We start from the raw sequence: 23,284 nt of genomic DNA, 5'->3' as shown, positions 1-23,284 counted from the left end.
TCCTAAGTAGTCGAGTTAAACATCTCAAACTTAAGTGGGAGCAAGGAGAGCCAGAATATTGAAGAGGTTCCAGATGAGAAGCCAAGAACCCCACCACCGAACAATCCACTGTCAAGATCAGCTAGAGAGCGACGCGCACCCGAAAGGTACTCGCCCTCTAATTTTTATTTGCTACTTACTGACAGTGGTGAGCCTGAATGCTATGCAGAGGCAGGTACTGGTAGTAACAAGCGGAGGTGGAGAGTTTCTATGGATGGTGAGATTGCATCTCTTCTCCTAAACGACACTTGGGAACTTGTGGAGCTCCCAAAGAGAAAGAAGGCTTTGCACTGCAAGTGGGTCTATCGAATCAAGGTTGAAGCTGATGGTAGCAAGTGCTACAAGGCAAGGCTAGTTATCAAAGGGTTTGAGGAACGACACAGTATTGATTATACCGATATGTTTACTCCTGTCGTTAAACTGACCACTATTCGTTTGGTGTTGAGCATGGTAGTTGCAGAAAACCTGTTGTTACATCAGATGGATGTAAAGACGGCGTTCCTTCATGGTGATTTGGAGGAGAACTTGTACATGAAACAGCCTGAGAGATTCGTGGTGAAAGGCAAAGAAAATCTTGTGTGCAAGTTGAAGAAGAGCTTGTATGGCCTCAAGCAAGCTCCGAAGCAGTGGTACAAGAAGTTTGATAGTTTTATGTTGGAGATTGGCTACGCGAGATGCCACGCTGATCATTGTTGCTACTACAGCTATCTTATCCTTTTATTATACGTTGACGACATGTTGATCGTAGGAGCTGATGCAAAAGAGATGGATAAGTTGAAGAAGCAGTTGTCTGAACGATTCTCCATGAAGGATCTTGGAGAGGCCAAACAGATTTTGGGCATGAGAATCGAGCGAAACAAGGTGGCGAGGAAATTGTATCTTTTGCAGGCTATTTACATTCAAAAGGTCCTGGAAAGATTCAACATGGATAATTCGAAGCCGGTGAGTGTGCCGTTGGGCAGTCACTTCAAGCTTTTGAAGAAGGAGTCACTGACTACAAAAGAGGAACACGCCTATATGAAGAATGTTCCCTATGCTTCATCAATTGGCATCATAATGTATGACATAGTGTGTACAAGGCCAGATATTGCGCATGCAATGAGAGTAGTGAGCCGATTCATGGGTGATCCGGGTAGGCAACATTGGAAGCAGTCAAGTGGATTCTTCGTTACTTAAGAGGTATCACGGAGAAGGCTTTGTGTTTTGATGGCAAGAGTATTGAGTTAGCTGGATTTGTCGATGTGGACTTGACATCAAATGATCTTGATGCCTACCTTTTATTTATTTATTTATAAATTAACAGTATTAAATAAAGAAATTTAAAGATTACGCCACAAGGAACTCGAACCCAAGACCTGTAGCCTTAGGCATTAACCCCTTACCGCTTGGCCAACACACGCACACAATTGATGCGTAACTTAATTATGTATTTGCTTGTTACAGGCCATTGAGTGTTTTAATTAGGTAGTAGCAAGCGTTATTAATAACACACGCGCGCGCACATATACGTATAAAATGCAAAATTGTCAGATCTAGGTTCAAAATATAAGCAACGAGATTGCAGAACTACATTGCAAAATTAACGAAGGCAATTTTGGTTGATCTTAGCTCACAGATCACCACAATGCAAACAGTCGTCGAAACTATAGGAGTCCTTCGGTGAGAGATTCTGATGCTACAATTTGTGTTTAGGATTTAGGGTTTAGCATACTTTTGCAAGAACTAAAGATAAGCTATTTATGCCAGCATATTACCCTACTCTAAAATATTTTGAAATAAATTTAAACACCTAATACACTGTATTCGTTGAATTATAAAAAATTGAGGATCTGTTAATTAATTTAAAACATCATTATAAAGGTCAAAAAATTAAAAGATTATATATCCATCTCCCAAATTTAAATAAAATATTTAGTTAAATAAAATATTTAATAATTAATTAACATATCCATACACGTAGCTAGCATTTAAATAGTTAGAAAAGTAGGAAAAACACATTAGCCGTTGAAAATTAGGCTTCTCACGGCATTAGCCGACGATAGTGGTACCACGCCGGTTAATGACGTAAGAGCCTAGGTTTAGACGGCTAATCATATTTTCTGGCTTCTCTCCTACCTAAATACATATATTCTTAAATTTTTTTGGCTATCCGACACAATTTATTCGAATAAACATGCAAAATAAATAAATTACGCTCAAATTCAATGAACTACAAATTCATAACATAATAATGATAAATTCTAGATGTTAAAAAGTTAGATTCTTACTTGGTTTGAAGAAGAAGAAGCCATGGGTGTCGTTTGTGTAGAAATCTTTGATTAGCCGTCAACCACAAATGAGACCCGTTGAATTCACCTTCCCGCAAGTAGTCAACCACTATTCCCTTCTCACTAGCCGTCGATCTTTCCCTCTCACACACAAGTTTCTCTCTAATTTTTTTAGTTGTGTTAAACTTTCAAAAGGATATTGCTTGTAGTCGTCCCCCTTTACCGTATACTTCCTTCGTCCCATAACAAGTGTTTTAATTTGTTTGTTTTTTAACAAACAAACTAGGACACTTGTTATGGGACAATGGGAGTATCTAACTTAAAATTTTATGTAATGGACCCTACCCACTACCCATTTACCCACCCATTAGTTGTTTCTCTGTTGATTTTTTACTATACATGGCTTTCTCTTTCTAATTCCGGTTCCCCAACAAAGAAAAGTAGTCAAATTTGTCTTATAATATATATCAGATTTAAAAAATGTATAAAATCTTTCATAATTTAATTATGTCACCATTAAATCCTATAATTACAAAATTTGAGTCCAAAGTGTAAAACATGTAAAAAAAGTGTTGGACAAGTACAATAATGATTGGAATATTAGGGCATTTTAGTATATTTCAGTAGATTTAATATATTTTTTTGGAGGTGAATATTTTTCATGTATATATATGGGTATTTTAAATTCGGACCCTTTCATTATCTTATCAAAATTGATGATTTCAGGACTGCCCAAATCGAGATGGAAGAAATTTTTAGAAAACGTTTTACTGATATAACCCGTATATTAATATAGGTGGATACTAAGTGACAATTTATTTAAGTTCCTCATGCATGAAAGTTTCCAAATTGAGAGAGAAAGGTTTGTTTGTTGAAATAAGGGAATCAATCAAACAGCTTTAATCCGCCTAATTTGAAATTGACACCAACTTGTTGTACAAACAAATCCCTACTTGCTGTATGAGTATTCTTTTGGGAGTTTCCTTCTCTTTTCCAAGATTTTTCTCTGAATAATTTATTTTGTAAGATGAAAGGATGTGCAAGTGGCCAAGCAGGCTATTCAAATTCATGATTGTCCCCGTCACTATGCAATTATTATACTCCTACTTATCCAATTATATTTCCCTTAATTAAAGATTTCCTATATATTATATTTATAATAATGTTTTGTACTATCGATGTAATTTTATATTATGTGCCACACCTGACCGACCTCATACATAAAAGGAAAAGTACTCATAAAACAGAAAAGAAAACATAAAAATAGGAATTCATGATTTTCCTAATGATAATAAAAACAAGATTAATTAAGGGATTCTTGATTTTCCTAATGATAATCCAAGTCTTCCAATTTATTCAATTTTATATAAAAGAAGTGCAATGAAGTTGTTTCACTTCTAAATATATTGCAGTAAATTCTTAGCGGTGAACTTATTTTAGTGGCACAGTTGGAAACGTTTCGTCCTTGGCAAAGCTCTCTCTTAAAAAAAAAAATCTTGGACGGCTTCGTGTCGGTTTATCTGTAACACTAAAAATTGATTTATTGGTAAATACTCTGTTTGATTAATGCTCGATCCGTCACTTAAAATTATACATTGAAAAATTTATGTTAATAAGCAAAAACGTTCTAATTCTTAAAGTTACAGATAAAATCAATTTATTGGTAAATACTCTGTTTGATTAATGCTCGATCCGTCACTTAAAATTATACATTGAAAATTTTATGTTAATAAGCAAAAACGTTCTAATTCTTAAATTATATTCCATATGTCCCTCACAAATATGTGTAAGTATTTTTAATTAATAAAAAATCGTTTAGAGTATTGGTAATGATGACAAGATCTCATATTAAATGTATTACTTAAATAAGTTGTAGTAAGTTGTAGGTAAATAATGTAAATTACAAAAATAAAATTATAAAAATTATGTTTGAGTAATATTCAAAAATATTGTACGTATGAATTTGGAGGACGTACCAAAAAAGAAAAGTATGCATCAACAAGAGACACGCGGATGGAATACATGAAAATACCTTTTTAATTGTTCCTCGAAGTTATTAAGCTCTTGCACACGCAGACAGTTAGATTTTATACATCAATATGGCCCTTTTATAGTATTAGGCAAAGGTAAACAAAAGTCGTTTCCAAACCTTTTTCTTTTTGGCACCTTATTATCACCGTTTAATTATTACCACAAAATCTTCAGTACACTCGTGTAACACCCCGCCTATTTATATTAAATTTAGAATTATTTTGAATTTAGATATTAAGTTGATTCACGTCGGATAAAAGAAAATGAATTTATTTTTAATTCCAACAAAAATGATTTACAAAAAATATTTGTAAATTTAGTTATTGAATTTATATGCATTGCATATTTATTTTAGCATTCTTTCACGAGCTATTTATTTAGCGAACCCTGAAGTATTATTACAGTCCCGATATTTTTAAAATCAATTCATATCTTATCAAATTCTTTTCCACTCTCTTTTGTTTCCATTTTCTTTTGTTTTATGCTGTCAAATTCCACTTAGCAAATCAGCCAAATCTCTCTTTTGTTTCCACTTTCTTTTGTTTTATGCTGTCAAAACCCACCTAACATCCCACTCACACTTCACACGATACTTTGCCCCCCACCAAAATAAACTTTAGCCATAATACTCATTCCCTTCCACTCACTATTTCTCCTACATACCAAGGAACTAAGTGCAGAGCTACACCCACAGAAGTTCAGCTATACCACACGGACATCCCTATCACTTCACTCATTCTGAAAATTTTCATTTGCTCATCAAGATCATTTCGACAGAATCCAGCACACAAGTAAGATTTTAAATCAGTTTCTTTACATTCGTCCCTATGAATAAGAGCCTTCATTTAAATGGTATTCATATCTATGAACCTTCTTTTCCAGCAAACAAACAGGATCAACACTCACTGAAATTTCTCACAAGGTAGCCATTTGATTTCTTTTACCTCTGTCATAAATCGAACTTCAAGCTGCAAGCTTGTTCAAAGCTATATACAATTTGATATACACACAGCAACACATTCAAGCATTTCAATAGTATGACTTTCATTATTACATATACATACATGAAAGCATGATTTATTGAAAAGAAAAGAAAGACAAAGATTTTATTTTCAAGCTTTAACCGTGTGTGTGTGTGTTGGGTTGAGTTGAGCGGTGCCGGGATGGCGGCGTGCTCGCTGTCGGTCATCCGGCCGTGTAAGAGGAAGAGGACGCTGGTGAGAACAGAGGGAGGCCGCGGCACGGCGGTTTTGCCCGCTGCTGTCGGGCCGTCGATCCAGAGAGAGTCGGAGTCGGCGGCGGTAGTGGCTTCTCGCTGCTATTGCCGGAGTTCCAGAGGGAGGATCGGAGTTCGAGAGGGAGGAGCGGTGGTGGCTGGGGCTGCTATCGCCGGAGGTGGAACCGCGGGGGTTGAGCTTTCAGAGGGAGGCTAGAGCTCGGCGGCCTTGGCTGCTGTCTCTCGGCCACTGTCAGAGAGAGAGAGAGAGCTGGTGGCGGCAGCTCGTCGCTGCTGCTCCTCCGGCGAGCTCCACGGTGGGCGGCTGTTACCAGCCGAAGAGAGAGGGCCGAGGAAGGCGGCTGGTCTTTTCGGTTGATGCGGCTGCCGGTCGACGGCTGCCTCGCCGGAAGGATGCGCGGTGGCGGGACTGATGGCTGAGAGAGAAGGGAGCGAGAGATGAGAGAAGAGGGAGCCGAGAGAGGGAGAAGAGAGTGAGATGTGATAGTATGTGTGTGTGTGTGCGGCTGGGGAGGAAGAAAAAGGGTGGTGGGGGGGGGGTGTTGGGCTTTAGGTTTGGGTTAGGGGTTGGGCTTTAAATTTGGGCCGGGTTTTTAATTAGGGGTTGGGCTTTAAATTTGGGCCGGGTTTTTAATTAGAGTGGGCTCGAGTTGTGGGCCGATTTTAATTAGAGTGGGCTCGAGTTGTGGGCCGATTTTAATTAGAGTGGGCTCGAGTTGTGGGCCGATTTTAATTAGAGTGGGCTCGAGTCATGGGCCGATTTTTATGAGTATTTGGGCCGAGATTTTATTTATTTTTGTTTCAGTTGGGCTATTAATTAATAAATTTGTTGGGCCTTATTTTATTTAAGGATTTTGAATTGCCTTCAATTAATTAAATTGGGCTTTCTTATTTTTAATTAATTGAACTATTATTAGTTTGATTAATTTATTTAAAGGATAATTTTCATAATAATATTATATTATTATTATGTGCATATTTTAAGTAATTACTTATTATATGTTAAGCATGACATGATTTGCATTATATTTTGCAATAAGAATATTTATGATTTAATTGGTTTTATTATAATTCCAATTATTAAAGAAAGATGAGTAAGAATATTGTTGGTGTTCTTAACTCAAAGAGAAATGTTTTCAATTATTTATTCATTAAATTTTGAAAACCCGGCTAAGTGAATCATAGAATATTAAGCACTTTACCATGACTTAAGATTAGAATTCAAGGAGACCTATTAAGAATAGATTTCTTGTAGGCTTTGAGCATCAGGAGGACTAGCACTGCTATTCCGATTCAGAGATAAGGTTAAACGACAGGCTTTGCCTATACAGGTGGGCTTATTTTCCAAATGTATGATTTAGCTATTGAGCTTAAATATTTCAATGAAATGAAAACTGTTTATCCAATAAATATTTTTGTGCACTCTGCTCTGTTTAAGGCTCGCATAAGTTAATCGATCGAGGTTCTCTTATGACCTAACACGTTGTTTGAGAATTGTGTACACCTATTAGCTGACTCGGTGGGTTGATCTCCATCGGGCACTAATCATGTATGAGGCGTTATAAGGGTGCTCGACGGGATGTGTTCCGGAGCATTGGGTCCCAAATGGGAGCTTGGCTGGGTTACGCCCTCAGTCCAAGTAAAGCAGGAGTAATGGATCCGTCGGTGGCTAAAAGGTCCGGGATCACAGCGAGTAACGGAAAGGGAGTGTGACAATTGCGCGCAATATAATAAAATGTTTTAACATGCTTAGAAGTTATTTTTGTTTTAAAACCTTCTAAGTCATGTAAAGTATAATTGGATAAACTGCTCTTATGATTATGAAATATTTATAAAAATGCTAGCCCACTAAGTACATTAGTACTTAGCCCAAAATTTCTTTCAAATGTTTTCAGGTTGATTGGTCGGTGCTGACGGGGCAGAGCTGAGGCTAGGGTTCAACTCTGTATTTTGTCTTCCGCTGTTGCACTAGCTCTTATTTGTTTTTTATTTCTCCAACTTAAGACTTTTATGTTAAATTCTGAATTATGTTTCTTATCGAGCTTAAACTCTCAACTTCTAGCTCTATGTTATTAACGTTGGTTATCGGAAGCATGAAACCGAACTTGTGATCCTAAGGCTTAGAATGTTGTTGATTGATTAATATCACTTGATTTTTGTCTTTCTTCACTCAAAGGGCGTTCCCCGACTTTTTATCCTATTATTTGAATTCCACAAGGTTCTTTCCTTGTTTATTTCTATGATTTTAGTCGCACCTCGATTATAGTTTATTCCTTCAAGAATTGGGGTGTGACAGAATGGTATCAGAGCATGAGTTTCCTTTCATGTTTCTGATAACCATAAGCTTTTCAATGACGAGTCTAGAATAGTATCTCTAGACTTCTAAGAAAATTTGTTGACCCTCAGCTCGCCGTCACACTGCCGCAACAAAAGGTACGACTTAAAAATTTCAATGATTTTAAATGCTTTCAAAGTTTTTAAGAAGTGCGCGCTTTCAATGTATGATGTTATATGAATTGCTTATCGCTTTCATATTGTTATTTTGAGCCTTTAACTCATATAACCAATGTATGTATGTATGTCGTGTTTGGGACTACCCGAGCCCTTAACGAATCAATGAATTTATGGTCGAGTTAGATTTCATTAATCTTTCCGGATTAAGAAAATTTTTATGAAAGGGGCATTTATTGTCCATATGTTTAAAGGTTTCAAAAGAAACAAATGATTAAATGAATGAAAAGTTTTATGTTATCGTGTTAGGTCCACTGCCTGTACGATATGAATGATGAGTCTCTTACAAATCGTTTGAGTACTACCCAAGGATACTTTAGAAATGTTAGTCGTGAAAGCTCCGCTTGATCGATTTAAGTAAGGAATGATAAGATAGCAACGTTTAACATAGATATGTTACAACGTAGAAGAAATGTCATGAGATTAAGGTTTCACCTAAGTTATTCCACTTAAGTTTAGATTAGTTTCCACGTAGAACTAGTCTTTCACATGGTTACACTATAGAAGCGATATATCTCGTGTATATCTATATATGTATGTATGTATGTATGTATGCCGAATGAGTCTCTTCGTCTACTGATTCTCGTCCGTCAATCAGAATGGAAGGTGCACCAAGAGGACGTGGTAGAGGGCGCGGACGTGGCCGTGGGCGCGGTAGGGGATTTGTACCCGAAGAGCCTATTCCACAAGTAGCACCAAATCGCACAGCCGAGGAAAAGTTTCGCAAGGAAAAACCCCCAACGTTTGATGGATTGGGCGAACCTGCGGATGCCGAGAAATGGGTTAGGGCAATAGAACGGATCTTCAACTACATCCGTTGTGACGATGAGGATAAAGTGGCATGCGCAACTTATCAGTTGGTGGACGAAGCTGACTTTTGGTGGGAGTCAGTGAGGCGGACTATGACTGACGAACAGTGGGAGAATTTCACATGGGAAGAATTCAAGGCTGAATTATATGAGAAGTATATACCAGGATGTTACCGACAAAAGAAACAGAACGAGTTTTGGAATTTGAGACAGAAAACGGGAACTGTGACCGAGTATGATAGAGCCTTCAATCAGCTATCAAGATATGCTCCGACGTTGGTGGACAGCGATGAGAAACGCGCAGAGAAGTTCAGAAACGGACTGCGTCACGAGATAGCGATTTCCCTAGCAAGTCAAGGGGGTCTCACCTATGCGCAGACATTGAGCAGAGCCCTCACTATTGAGTCATTGTTGCCAAGGGAGAAAGGAAAATCCCCCGAACAGTTTGGATTTGTACCATCTCAAGATGGTAGTAAGGGAAAGAGAAAATGGAATGAAGGGACTGGTGGAAACATTGGAAATGGGAAGAAACCATGGACGGCAAATCAAAATCAGAATCAACATCAGAACCCACAACCTCAAGCAATAGTTCAAACTCCTTGCCCAAAATGTCAAAAACTCCATCCAGGAGAATGTCTGAAAGGAATGAACGTCTGCTATAACTGCGGAGAGGCCGGGCATTATGTCTCGACATGCCCAAAGAAGGGAGGAGGAGCACCCCAACAACAAAATCCTGGAAACCAACAACGACAAAACCAAGGTCCTAGAGGAAATCAGAACCAACCACGATACGCTAGGGCCTATGCCCTTAACCAACACCGAGCAGCAGGAGATCACGGAAACCTGGCAGGTACGATTAATGTTTTCGACATGTCGATTATAGCTCTATTCAATATTGGAGTATCCTATTCTTCCATTTCATATGTTGCTTGTAAGAAATTAGAATTTACGCTATAATCGTCCGTAACAACGTTAGAAGTTAGTACAACTGACGATGAAAGACTGCTACTAAGGACGTCACCGCGAACTCAGAGCTCGATATAGGCGCCGAAACATTTTGACATACTTACATGTTATTCTTATGATAGAAATTGACGCAATCCTCGAATTGGTTGACTTACTCAAGTCAGCGCCACGATACTTTTAACAAGAGAAAGATCCCTCTTCAATCTTCAGGAGAGGACGAGACAAGTTTCCACGACATAACGACGTACCAGAGTTTGAGGAAAATTTTCTAGTTTGCTAAAACGATGTCGCGCTGTTAGGGAATTAAGTACGTATATGATTTAGTGCCGCACAAGAGTTGAGTGGAATGAAAGTCTAGTATCCAAACTAGATGACCAAGATATGCAATTTCGAGGACGAAATTTTTATAAGGAGGGAGGAATGTAACACCCCGCCTATTTATATTAAATTTAGAATTATTTTGAATTTAGATATTAAGTTGATTCACGTCGGATAAAAGAAAATGAATTTATTTTTAATTCCAACAAAAATGATTTACAAAAAATATTTGTAAATTTAGTTATTGAATTTATATGCATTGCATATTTATTTTAGCATTCTTTCACGAGCTATTTATTTAGCGAACCCTGAAGTATTATTACAGTCCCGATATTTTTAAAATCAATTCATATCTTATCAAATTCTTTTCCACTCTCTTTTGTTTCCATTTTCTTTTGTTTTATGCTGTCAAATTCCACTTAGCAAATCAGCCAAATCTCTCTTTTGTTTCCACTTTCTTTTGTTTTATGCTGTCAAAACCCACCTAACATCCCACTCACACTTCACACGATACTTTGCCCCCCACCAAAATAAACTTTAGCCATAATACTCATTCCCTTCCACTCACTATTTCTCCTACATACCAAGGAACTAAGTGCAGAGCTACACCCACAGAAGTTCAGCTATACCACACGGACATCCCTATCACTTCACTCATTCTGAAAATTTTCATTTGCTCATCAAGATCATTTCGACAGAATCCAGCACACAAGTAAGATTTTAAATCAGTTTCTTTACATTCGTCCCTATGAATAAGAGCCTTCATTTAAATGGTATTCATATCTATGAACCTTCTTTTCCAGCAAACAAACAGGATCAACACTCACTGAAATTTCTCACAAGGTAGCCATTTGATTTCTTTTACCTCTGTCATAAATCGAACTTCAAGCTGCAAGCTTGTTCAAAGCTATATACAATTTGATATACACACAGCAACACATTCAAGCATTTCAATAGTATGACTTTCATTATTACATATACATACATGAAAGCATGATTTATTGAAAAGAAAAGAAAGACAAAGATTTTATTTTCAAGCTTTAACCGTGTGTGTGTGTGTTGGGTTGAGTTGAGCGGTGCCGGGATGGCGGCGTGCTCGCTGTCGGTCATCCGGCCGTGTAAGAGGAAGAGGACGCTGGTGAGAACAGAGGGAGGCCGCGGCACGGCGGTTTTGCCCGCTGCTGTCGGGCCGTCGATCCAGAGAGAGTCGGAGTCGGCGGCGGTAGTGGCTTCTCGCTGCTATTGCCGGAGTTCCAGAGGGAGGATCGGAGTTCGAGAGGGAGGAGCGGTGGTGGCTGGGGCTGCTATCGCCGGAGGTGGAACCGCGGGGGTTGAGCTTTCAGAGGGAGGCTAGAGCTCGGCGGCCTTGGCTGCTGTCTCTCGGCCACTGTCAGAGAGAGAGAGAGAGCTGGTGGCGGCAGCTCGTCGCTGCTGCTCCTCCGGCGAGCTCCACGGTGGGCGGCTGTTACCAGCCGAAGAGAGAGGGCCGAGGAAGGCGGCTGGTCTTTTCGGTTGATGCGGCTGCCGGTCGACGGCTGCCTCGCCGGAAGGATGCGCGGTGGCGGGACTGATGGCTGAGAGAGAAGGGAGCGAGAGATGAGAGAAGAGGGAGCCGAGAGAGGGAGAAGAGAGTGAGATGTGATAGTATGTGTGTGTGTGTGCGGCTGGGGAGGAAGAAAAAGGGTGGTGGGGGGGGGGTGTTGGGCTTTAGGTTTGGGTTAGGGGTTGGGCTTTAAATTTGGGCCGGGTTTTTAATTAGGGGTTGGGCTTTAAATTTGGGCCGGGTTTTTAATTAGAGTGGGCTCGAGTTGTGGGCCGATTTTAATTAGAGTGGGCTCGAGTTGTGGGCCGATTTTAATTAGAGTGGGCTCGAGTTGTGGGCCGATTTTAATTAGAGTGGGCTCGAGTCATGGGCCGATTTTTATGAGTATTTGGGCCGAGATTTTATTTATTTTTGTTTCAGTTGGGCTATTAATTAATAAATTTGTTGGGCCTTATTTTATTTAAGGATTTTGAATTGCCTTCAATTAATTAAATTGGGCTTTCTTATTTTTAATTAATTGAACTATTATTAGTTTGATTAATTTATTTAAAGGATAATTTTCATAATAATATTATATTATTATTATGTGCATATTTTAAGTAATTACTTATTATATGTTAAGCATGACATGATTTGCATTATATTTTGCAATAAGAATATTTATGATTTAATTGGTTTTATTATAATTCCAATTATTAAAGAAAGATGAGTAAGAATATTGTTGGTGTTCTTAACTCAAAGAGAAATGTTTTCAATTATTTATTCATTAAATTTTGAAAACCCGGCTAAGTGAATCATAGAATATTAAGCACTTTACCATGACTTAAGATTAGAATTCAAGGAGACCTATTAAGAATAGATTTCTTGTAGGCTTTGAGCATCAGGAGGACTAGCACTGCTATTCCGATTCAGAGATAAGGTTAAACGACAGGCTTTGCCTATACAGGTGGGCTTATTTTCCAAATGTATGATTTAGCTATTGAGCTTAAATATTTCAATGAAATGAAAACTGTTTATCCAATAAATATTTTTGTGCACTCTGCTCTGTTTAAGGCTCGCATAAGTTAATCGATCGAGGTTCTCTTATGACCTAACACGTTGTTTGAGAATTGTGTACACCTATTAGCTGACTCGGTGGGTTGATCTCCATCGGGCACTAATCATGTATGAGGCGTTATAAGGGTGCTCGACGGGATGTGTTCCGGAGCATTGGGTCCCAAATGGGAGCTTGGCTGGGTTACGCCCTCAGTCCAAGTAAAGCAGGAGTAATGGATCCGTCGGTGGCTAAAAGGTCCGGGATCACAGCGAGTAACGGAAAGGGAGTGTGACAATTGCGCGCAATATAATAAAATGTTTTAACATGCTTAGAAGTTATTTTTGTTTTAAAACCTTCTAAGTCATGTAAAGTATAATTGGATAAACTGCTCTTATGATTATGAAATATTTATAAAAATGCTAGCCCACTAAGTACATTAGTACTTAGCCCAAAATTTCTTTCAAATGTTTTCAGGTTGATTGGTCGGTGCTGACGGGGCAGAGCTGAGGCTAGGGTTCAACTCTGTATTTTGTCTTCCGCTGTTGCACTAGCTCTTATTTGTTTTTTATTTCTCCAACTTAAGACTTTTATGTTAAATTCTGAATTATGTTTCTTATCGAGCTTAAACTCTCAACTTCTAGCTCTATGTTATTAACGTTGGTTATCGGAAGCATGAAACCGAACTTGTGATCCTAAGGCTTAGAATGTTGTTGATTGATTAATATCACTTGATTTTTGTCTTTCTTCACTCAAAGGGCGTTCCCCGACTTTTTATCCTATTATTTGAATTCCACAAGGTTCTTTCCTTGTTTATTTCTATGATTTTAGTCGCACCTCGATTATAGTTTATTCCTTCAAGAATTGGGGTGTGACAACTCGGGTATACCGCACACTCTAGTTGACCTGTATTCAAATTCTGATCCGCATGCTAATTCAAATTCGCATTCTGACTCAAATTGTGTGAATTACACTATTTAATTATACAAATAACACTGCTTATAATTGACACTATTCAATTATAAATGACACTGTAACATTTTAAAATGTTATAATGCCATTTTCAATCTTATAGTGTTATTTAAAATATTATAGTGTCATTTACAATCTTATAGTGTCAATTATAGGAAGTGTCATTTATATTTCTAAATATCGTCAATTATACACAATGTCATTTATACGTAGTATCATTTGTATAACAGAATATTGTCAATTACAGACAGTGTCATTTGTATAACCGGATAGTGTCATTTACACGATTTGAGTTAGGATGCGGGTTTGGATCATGATACGATTCAAGATTTAGGTACGGGTCAACCCGGGTGTATGGTATACCCGGGTGTACCCAAGACCACCTCTATCATTAATCATACACCAAGAGCATCCCAATACCTTTGAGCTTTGCGACTGCTAGAATGCCATGTCCTTGATCTTGAGAGCTCTGAGTTTTTTTCTCATTCTTTTTTTTTTATTATTATTATATTATACTTTTCTTTTTCTTTTTTCTTTCTTTGTTTTTAGCTACCAAAATTTGACAATAGCATAGAACTCCTAAACTCTTTTTATATTACGTTTCAAGAAGGAAATTATTGAAGGGGCTAACTATAGAGAGTTGTTCCATTTCTTTAAGTTCATTTGTAAGAAATTTATCTTATTTATCTGTATTACTCAAATTTGAATTATATTTTTAACATTTCTTCATATATAGAGATAGATTGTGTTTTAATCATTAATATGTAGGAAAATCGAATTTATGCTCAAAGGGAGATTGATGAAGTTCGTCATTGAGTAGAAAAGTTCTTGCTGGAACACGTATAGTACGATGGTAGTACTTTTGAATATATTTATTGTATAGATAGTTCATACTTATGATTTTAATATGAAACAATTGGTATTAATTAAGGTTGTATTGATACTTGGTATATAATTTTTGGATGAAATATTTTGATTTTGAATGTAATGGAATCGATTGTATTTTAATTTCATTCTCATTGAATTATAGGTCTTAAATAATTAAATGTTATAGGTTTTAAATAGGGTTAAATGCATGTAATATCACAAACTTTTCCCGAAACACGTTTTTCCCAAGATCTTTAAAAAATTCATTTTTTATGACAAACTTTAACATTTGTTCAATTTTTCCGCCGTTTTTATTTTTCCCAGTTCGGAATCGACGTGGCTCGCCGGCACCCGCCTATTCGTTGTCGTCCGATGACTTAAACACAACGTATCATTCTTGTATAAAACTACGTCATTTTGTAATCATTTGTGATTAAATCATTACAATTGCAAATCAAAACCCTAAACTATTTCATTTTTGCTTCCGCTACTAGAAACTGTTCTTCTCATTCTTTCTCATTTTCTCCTCGCGTTCTGCAACGTTTTTCTCCTTCTTCGTCCGTCCAAGTGAGAAGAACAGAAGATTTCTTCTTATTATTATTATTATTATTATTATTATTATTATTATCCTTCAGCTCTCTAGGTTTGATGTGTCTTCGAATTTTGGGCCATTTGGCCCTATTTTTCCCCTTTATTTGTGTCAGTTCAGGTCTTCCCGAGAGAAAACTAGGTTGTAAAGGGAAAATAGTCTGGTAGAGCGCAAACGGGAAAAATATGATCGGAATGGGCATTACTAGGCCCGATTGCAAGAAGTCATGTTTACCAGGAAGGAGCCGAGGCTCAGTACCTCTCAAGTATTACTTGGGGCATGGGAACCCAAAGCAACCCACCTGGTATGAGTCAAACTGGAGGAAGCAATCCGTATGACCACTACAATCAGCAGGAGTAAGCCATTGCCAGAATTCGGAACCTAATGCAAAGAGATGTAAGAGATGATCGTGGAAGATAGGAGAAGGAGGCGGAAGAATTCAAAAGGGTGGAGAGTTGACCTAATCTGCAGCTGGAGGAAAGGATCAATCGAATCTTCAATCATATCAATCAAGGATGGAGCCAGAAAAGGAAAGAAGATCCTGATGGATATTTGAAGGCCAGCGTGGCTAGGGTTAACCCACCACCAGAAGCAAGTATAAAGGAAGAAGGAGTCCCATCTGTGGAGGACTTTTGATCTTTTGGCCAACGTGTGACATTTACTCTTTAGTACCAGAAATAATTTATTTTTCAGTTGTTTTAACCAGTTCAAACACTTTATCGCTTTCTAGTATTTTCAATCGTTTGCAAGGAACAAGATCAAGGCTTTTGCCTTAGGTACTTTTGTTAATTCAAGCATTTCTCTTTACTACATGTTGCGTTCATATTATTTCGTATTTATGTTTATCAACATGTATGAGTAGATCATTTGGTAAGGTTAAAGGGTGGAAATAACTGTTGTCGATATGTAAAACTATTGTGAGGCATTTGTTCTTTCGGTTGAGTCTAGTAATTTCGAATGGATCTGAGCCGAACCTTGGACAATAGTGGCCTAACGGGTGATCTCCGTTCGGTAAAAAGCTATCCATGTCAAGCAAAGACTAGGCATACTTGGGCGTGACAACCAGTATGCCCATGACCGGGTAGCTGAGCAGCATCAACAAAAGATGTTGTAGATCCAAAATGCAAGGAAATGATTGATGGGATACACTGTCCTTCCTCGATCTTGGGCTTTTCTAGCAACGACCCATGAACTGTGACGAGGCATAAAGCCATGGTTATCGATCGAGGAAAGCACTATGCATCTGTAAGAGTATCACATGATTGGTTGGACGCGGTTCTGAAAATGAATATCCCATGATGGTAGACCTTCTGAAGGTGCGGAACCGTGGACCTCAGGAGAGAAGGTTGGTGGTGGATAACGGGTATGACTACTACCTAAGGAGGAGTGAAGCACAACCTTATGACTGGGGAAAAACCGTGATCTTCGGACCAAGTGATTACAATGGACTCAACCATCCTAACTGTGAAGTATGATCTCTTGAAACGCCCCAATGTCTTTGGGCCACGCCTTGAGGTTATATGGATCATGGTTGGATCATCAGTATGCCTATGACCAACAAAAAATATCGACAATAGTTATGACCTAATCGAAAACCTTACCCCTTGTTATATTTGATCTTCGTTTCATTTATTTGTGCAGGTTATATAGATTGAGACTTGTGACACCTCAGTTTGTCTTTGAAGAACAAAGTGGTTCCTCACTCCCTGTGGGATTCGACCCTATACTTGCTGCTAAGACTGATCTTTGGTTGTCAGCATAGGAGAGTGATTTGTCCGTCTAGGGCAAACACAAGTATTTTGATCGTACCGCACGACGGGTGCGTGTCAAGGTTCGAAACCAAAGTTCATTGTTTGTAGGTGTAAAAAAGCTCTAAAGGTGTAAATAGGCCACAGAGTTCAAATTACTATCAATATTGGAGCAGATTTTCTTAGTAATCAATTAATTTCAGAATGCATATAATGACATTTGTTGTATTTGTCCTAATGTTTATTTGCCAAAAATAAATGGTATAGAGGTCGAGTTTTGCAAAATTGTATAGAATATTAAAACCAATATTAGAGGCTGAGTACCTATCAGCCATATTGGAGACATGTATCAAATTTATCTTTATTATTATTGTTGTTGTTGTTTTGAATATTTGGTGCAATGCTGACTTGGCAGAGCTGACTTCATCAATAAAGACGTAGAAAAATGTGAATCATTCGGGAGATAAATCCCACGTGATATCGAGGATTCAAATATTCTTTCGTAAGAAGAGGATGCAACTCTAAAGCTCCAGAACTGATGGCACTTCACAGAAGAAATATATTCTCAGCTTCACCTTAGCTTGGACAACTCAATTTCAAGACGTGGATTAATGTAACATGGATTGGGCCTAATTGCTTGAGTTAATGGGTCCAATTGCTAGGTTTACTTTGATGCTTATAAATAGAACTTTCAATGGTAAACTTAAGGGGATTCTCTCTTTTCACCATTTCATCTTGTAAATGTAATCTCTTACCAAATATAGTGAAAACTCCGGCAACCTTTCATTGACGTAGATTTTTATGATCGAACCACATAAAATTCTGTGTATTGTTTTTCTATTTTTATCTATTTTGTTGTTGAAGATTAATTTAAATCAGATTCAACAATAATATTTTAACTACGATTTTAATTATAATATTATAGTGGTAGTTATAAATAGACTACAATAATAAATGTATATAAAAACATAAAAAAAAAAAAGAAAAAAAGAAATTGTAGTGAATGTCTTACAAAAGACTACATCTTTTTACTATTGGGTAATGGGTATACATAAAACAACGGTAGTCTTTGTATACAAGTACTACAATTTTTGATGAAAATGTATATATAGAAAACTGACTTTACACTATAGTTATAAATTAAATAACTATAATAAAATAGTGTAGTCTATGATTGACAATAGACTACGATGTAAAACTGTAATAAATGTGCGTGTCCAACTGTAGTCTATAGTGGTTATAGACTACAGTTTTCAAACCGTACGATTATACACATACGTACACTACAGTTTAAAACCGTGGAGAAAATGCAAATTTGTAGTAGTATATAATTAGAGAAATAGTGAGAAGAGCGATATAGTAATGACCAGGATTGCATCTAGCGGATCCTTCCATGAAAGTCTTACTACGCCCGACGTTTAATCAATATTCTACAGTCTAAATAGATCTAGGAAGTCTATTGGTAATGGCTGAAATATCTAAGTTGTGAATTTAGTTTGTCTTGATTAATTAAAGATAATTATGCGGTTGTAATACTGAAATTGGATTCACAATGAGATAAGTTTTAAATGACTTAATTATAACATTAAGAACAAGAACTCGAGAAATTGTTATTTCTTAACTTATAATAATAATATTGTACTCCCTCCGTCCCAACGAGATTCTACATATTCCTTTTTCGGCCGTCCCAACGAAGATGCTACATTTCTAGATATGAAAAAAATAAAGGATTTTAATTGCAGAATTACAACTAATTAATCACTCCCTTATTACCTTCTCTATCTTGCTTTATCACTTTATTACCTTCTCTCTCCTACTTTATCACTTTTATACTACACACTTAAAACACTAATCCACAATTCCTTAAATTGCAGAAAAGAAATGTATCATCTTGGCTGGGGCAGAGGGAGTATATACGAATTTTATTATGCATTGCTTTGCTTTATTATTATAATCCAATATTCTTGATATTTTGGGTAGTGGTAATTTAGTATCGATAAATGTTGTTATATTATTATATAAAATCGTGCCACGATGCATTAAGTTGATGATGTCCTCTTGAAATAATTATAAGGTTTATTGTACTAAAAGCAAATCGGTTGGATTATTTTCAAGTGCAATAATTATGTTGGAGCAATTATAGTATTGGATAACTGATTAATTAATCAAAGCAGTCAGTAAGCTTAAATTAATTAAAGGACATGTGTTATCTTAAACATGATAAATAATTAAATAAAATGGTTTTATCTTTGTAATATGGATGAGGATTGATAGTGTGATATTAATTCTTTAACGGAATGAATTAATATTGATATTTTCAATTTGAGTTAAACTTAACTTAAGGTAATTTGAACTCTATCAGGATATCCAATCCTAATTCTCCTAGGAATCTATATGCTTAGCCCATCACTCATATAAATAGGGAAGGATGGAGCACATAACTCAGTGCACCATAGGAAAAATCATCCCCTTCTATTGTAGTGAGGATCTTCTGTGAGTTTGTGTTTGTCTCTCAGCTATTAGGCTTGTCAGTTCGTTGTCTTTCCAACGTTCAAGTTTTAGGAAATAAGCTAAATGATTCGTTGGTAGAATCAATAGTTGTTAGAGTTACATTCAAAGACAAGAATACTACAATTAATCAATGTATGTAATCAAAATTTAGGAGCATGTTGAGGCTAAATTCTGTGCTTTATCTTGAATGCAACATATGTTCTATGGTAGTTATGTTATTGAATATGCATGAGATATTTTTTTGAAATATTATTTCTATGAGATCATGACAGTTGATCCTCATCCATCAATGTCGAAATTTATAAACACAAATTTTATGTATTTGATTTTATGAAATACAAAAGTACGTACAAATGCAAAATTTATGGATTGAATATGTTTGTGCACGTGTGGCAATCTTAATATTCGAATACTTTTGAGTGTTGTTTGAATTTCTCGAAATCTTTAGAGGGAAGTAGGCCTTTTTGAATTTTGATCTCCTTTGGACTTGGGAAAGTGTAAATTCTTGATATCCTTTGATAATGTCAATTTAGAGGGTTTCCACCTCATTTCTGAATCAAATATTGATTTGAATGATTTTGATGAAGAACACATTACTCTTTTTGTAGAACACTTTGATTGTTGATTTAAAGTTTTGTAATCACTACAACAAAAATGCTGATAGAATGACCGGTTTCTATGTACTAAAATGACCGGTTTCGTAGGCACCGGTGTTATAAGTGTCTTAAAAAATGCGCTAATAGAAACCGGTTATTAACCGGTTTCGTAAGTACTTATGACACCGGTTTAAAACCGGTTTCTATTAGCGTGACTTTTTAGCGGTGTCTTTTGCGGTAATAGACACCGCTATAAGTGGGCGCTGATAGAAACCGGTTATAAACCGGTTTCGTAGATAGATTAGAAACCGATTTATAACCGGTTTCTATTAGCACAACAATTAATGGTGTTTGTTACCATAAAAGAAACCGCAAAGAAGTCACTTATAGAAACCTGTTTATAACCGGTTTCGTAGCTAAATTAAAGGAAAAAAAATAATTTTTAAATACATTTTGTAGGCCCTATAAAAACAGTTTTTTAAATAAAATTATATATAACTAATAACAACAAATATCGAATTACACAATCAATTAGCACCAATGTACGTTACAATCATCTCCAATGTCTCGCACCAAGTTTCAACTATCAATATAACAATAGAAAGTCTAATATCAAGTTTCTAGGAAGACAAAATCTAATATCAACTCTCAAAATCAAATGTTCTTGAAGCCTCAATTTTTCAAAAACTAAATATGGTCTTCTTTCCTCTTTGCATCCAAGTTAGCTTTGATCATATTACCTACAAAACACAATCAGCCCACTCCCTCCGCACTTCATCAATCTCCACACTAGAATAACTTTTGCTATTGAACTGTAAAGTAATAGATATGCCCCATAAGAATATGGCAAACCATCAAATATGTTCAACAAGATATAATTATAATAATTACGTACCAATAATTGCAGCGAGCTAATCCTCTCAAAATTAGCAGACTCAATAATATCTTTCATATATCTCATGACATAAAAACCACACTGAGAGTTGTCAGGTTGTTTAGGAACCTACATTCAAATTAAATTGTTAATGAAAAGTTTATTCCTTATCATTTATTTTATTTTTATGAAGTTACATACCTTAGGTATTGACCAGTTTAGTGTCTTTCTTCCTTTCCTCTGCATCGTGGCATTGAACATCTTTAACGCCCTTCATATATGAGACATAAAGAATTTAATTCAAGGACTAATAAATTATAAAATACATAGTAAGAAATAGTAAAACAACAATGACTTACCATTCAATAACTTTTTTCCAAGTACTATCATGAATACCACTATAAAATGGGTCCAATATACCAATCTCCTCCTTGTGCGGGTCGATCACAGTAAGAATCCAATGCTCACTAAATGTAATCACGACAAATAATGAGTGCATGCAAGTATTAAACATTGGAAAATAATATATAAGTTTTTACTTACTCCACATTACATGGAACCAATACAAATTGATTGGACAATGTACCAACAAGTCGATTTGCTAAATCTTGTGCTCTTCGTTCCATTCTTTCATTGATCGATTTTGTATCCTTTTTAGTGGATGGTACATGTCCTATGTTGTAAGGATCAACAAATCTAAACTTATTGGCCTTGTCTAGCTTCTTCACCTTACCGAACAAGAGCCTACGCAGAAAAGACAAAATTAATCAAATATAATTTAAATTGGAAACATACTATAAATATATAATCAATTACTTACCATATATAGATAGCAATGCACGTATATGAAATTGGCTTCAAGCGGCAGAAAGGCTCAACATCTTCAAGATTTACATGTAAGATGCACGGAATAGTCGAACATCTCCGTGTTCATATCATTCAAGTCGAGAATATTTAACAAGAATAAAAGTTTGAATGATAATTTTCAAGCTCAAGAACCACTGTATCATTTCTTATCCACATTTGTGATGGGAGGGGCCAAGCTTTTTGATAGCATTAGCCCCACACACACAAACACGCAATACATAATATACACACACGAATTATTGAAATACTTTATGGAAATGTAGCTGGTTTAGCTCTCTTGATTAGAGTTGGCAAATAAGAATAGCTTTCAACTTTTCAACTAGGACAATTAAATACAAAGTTGATGCTATAAGTATTAGTACTACTTGTTATGTTCATATTCACGCAGTCAAGTAAAGCTAGAGTTTTCTCTTTAGGGTCTGCTATGTCACTTTCCTGGAATTAAATTCAAGAACAGCAAAGCAACCGAGAATGTGTGTGTGTGCAGCATAATTATACTCTGATGAAACAAGATTGTAGTGCAGCATAAAACTAATTTTCTGTTTGTAATTAATAAAGAAATCAAGCTAAACATAAAACTAACCTCAAGGAGCAGCGGCTAAGTCGAGAACAGACCGGAAGAGCAGTGCACGTGCTGCCCTCCGATTGAAGCAGCTAATTCTGCTCCTGCCTCGTCTGGTGTACAGCAAGGTAAACCAGAGCAGCGTGGCAGCCACCGGAGAAAGCTTGACAGCAGCATCGTTTCTGGAGTACAGCAGCAGCTCAAAGCAGCGGCGAAGTATGGCGCTAAGGGGATCAGAAAAACACTCAGAGTAGCGTCGTTTTCCGTTGCTTTACAAACAAATAATTATACTCGGATGAAACAAGCTACACATAAAACTAACCTCAAGGAGCAGCGGCTAAGTCGAGAACAGACCGGAAGAGCAATGCACGTGCTGCCGTACAGCAAGGTAAACCAGAGCAGCGTGGCGGCGACCGGAGAAAACTTGACAGCAGCGTCGTTTCTGGAGTACAGCAGCAGCTCAAAGCAGCGGCGAAGTATGGCGCTAAGGGGATCAGAAAAACACTCAGAGTAGCGTCGTTTTTCGTTGCTTGCTGACCGGCGGAGATTGTGGCGGCGGCGGCGGCGAGGAAACCTACGATTTTATGACTGGAGAGAGGCGACAGAGGACGTGGTTCGTGGCTGCGTTGACTGTTGATACGACGGCGGCGGCGCAAGGAACGAGTGGCGTTGGTCGGGGTGAGTCGGCGCCGGAGAGATCGTAGGCGGCAGATTTGGGAAGAAGAAGATAGGTGGCAGATTTGGGAAGAAGGTGGTAGGCGCGGCGCATTTGGGGTTAATTAGGGCTAATGTGTTTGAACGATCAAACTGATTTTTTCTCTTTTCATTTTTTTTTTTTTTAAATTATGAAAAAGCCTTTAAAACCGGTTTAAAAACGGTTTAATATGTTTAATTAAAACCGGTGTCATAATGTAACTACGACACCGCAATAAAGAAACCGGTAA

At 37.1% G+C, this 23,284-nt stretch overlaps 1 protein-coding gene across 4 annotated transcripts; it reads right to left on the bottom strand.

Moving 5' to 3' along the window:
* Window positions 1-20,484: 20,484 nt before the first annotated feature.
* On the bottom strand, window positions 20,485-23,210 carry LOC131002016 (uncharacterized). 4 transcript variants are annotated; one of them, XM_057928694.1, is made up of 8 exons: window positions 22,663-23,210; window positions 22,362-22,564; window positions 21,732-21,792; window positions 21,455-21,655; window positions 21,271-21,378; window positions 21,113-21,182; window positions 20,933-21,040; window positions 20,487-20,777 (listed from the first exon to the last, which is right to left on the bottom strand). In XM_057928694.1, the coding sequence occupies exons 4-8, from the start codon at window positions 21,535-21,537 to the stop codon at window positions 20,769-20,771; spliced, it is 378 nt and encodes a 125-aa protein (XP_057784677.1). In that variant the 5' UTR covers window positions 21,538-21,655; window positions 21,732-21,792; window positions 22,362-22,564; window positions 22,663-23,210; the 3' UTR covers window positions 20,487-20,768. The 4 variants fall into 4 exon arrangements, with proteins under 4 accessions (XP_057784674.1, XP_057784675.1, XP_057784677.1 ...); XM_057928693.1 differs by having other exon boundaries at window positions 20,491-20,849; XM_057928691.1 differs by having other exon boundaries at window positions 20,485-21,040.
* Between the last annotated feature and the right edge of the window lie 74 nt (window positions 23,211-23,284).

The sequence above is a fragment of the Salvia miltiorrhiza genome, chromosome 8 (genome assembly GCF_028751815.1).
Source record: "Salvia miltiorrhiza cultivar Shanhuang (shh) chromosome 8, IMPLAD_Smil_shh, whole genome shotgun sequence".
NCBI classification, from domain to species: Eukaryota; Viridiplantae; Streptophyta; class Magnoliopsida; order Lamiales; family Lamiaceae; genus Salvia; species Salvia miltiorrhiza.
The sequence above is the reverse complement of the archived record's forward strand: the minus strand, read 5'-3'. Positions and strand labels throughout refer to the sequence as shown.

Bases quoted from the DNA above. Each gene is read 5' to 3' on its own strand.
- LOC131002016 (XM_057928691.1), bottom strand. From the start codon at position 21,537: ATGGAACGAAGAGCACAAGATTTAGCAAATCGACTTGTTGGTACATTG. The intron at 21,379-21,454 runs GTAAGTAAAAAC...GATTACATTTAG, and splicing joins TTGGTTCCATGTAATGTGGA to TGAGCATTGGATTCTTACTG. The intron at 21,183-21,270 runs GTAAGTCATTGT...TCATATATGAAG, and splicing joins TGGAAAAAAGTTATTGAATG to GGCGTTAAAGATGTTCAATG.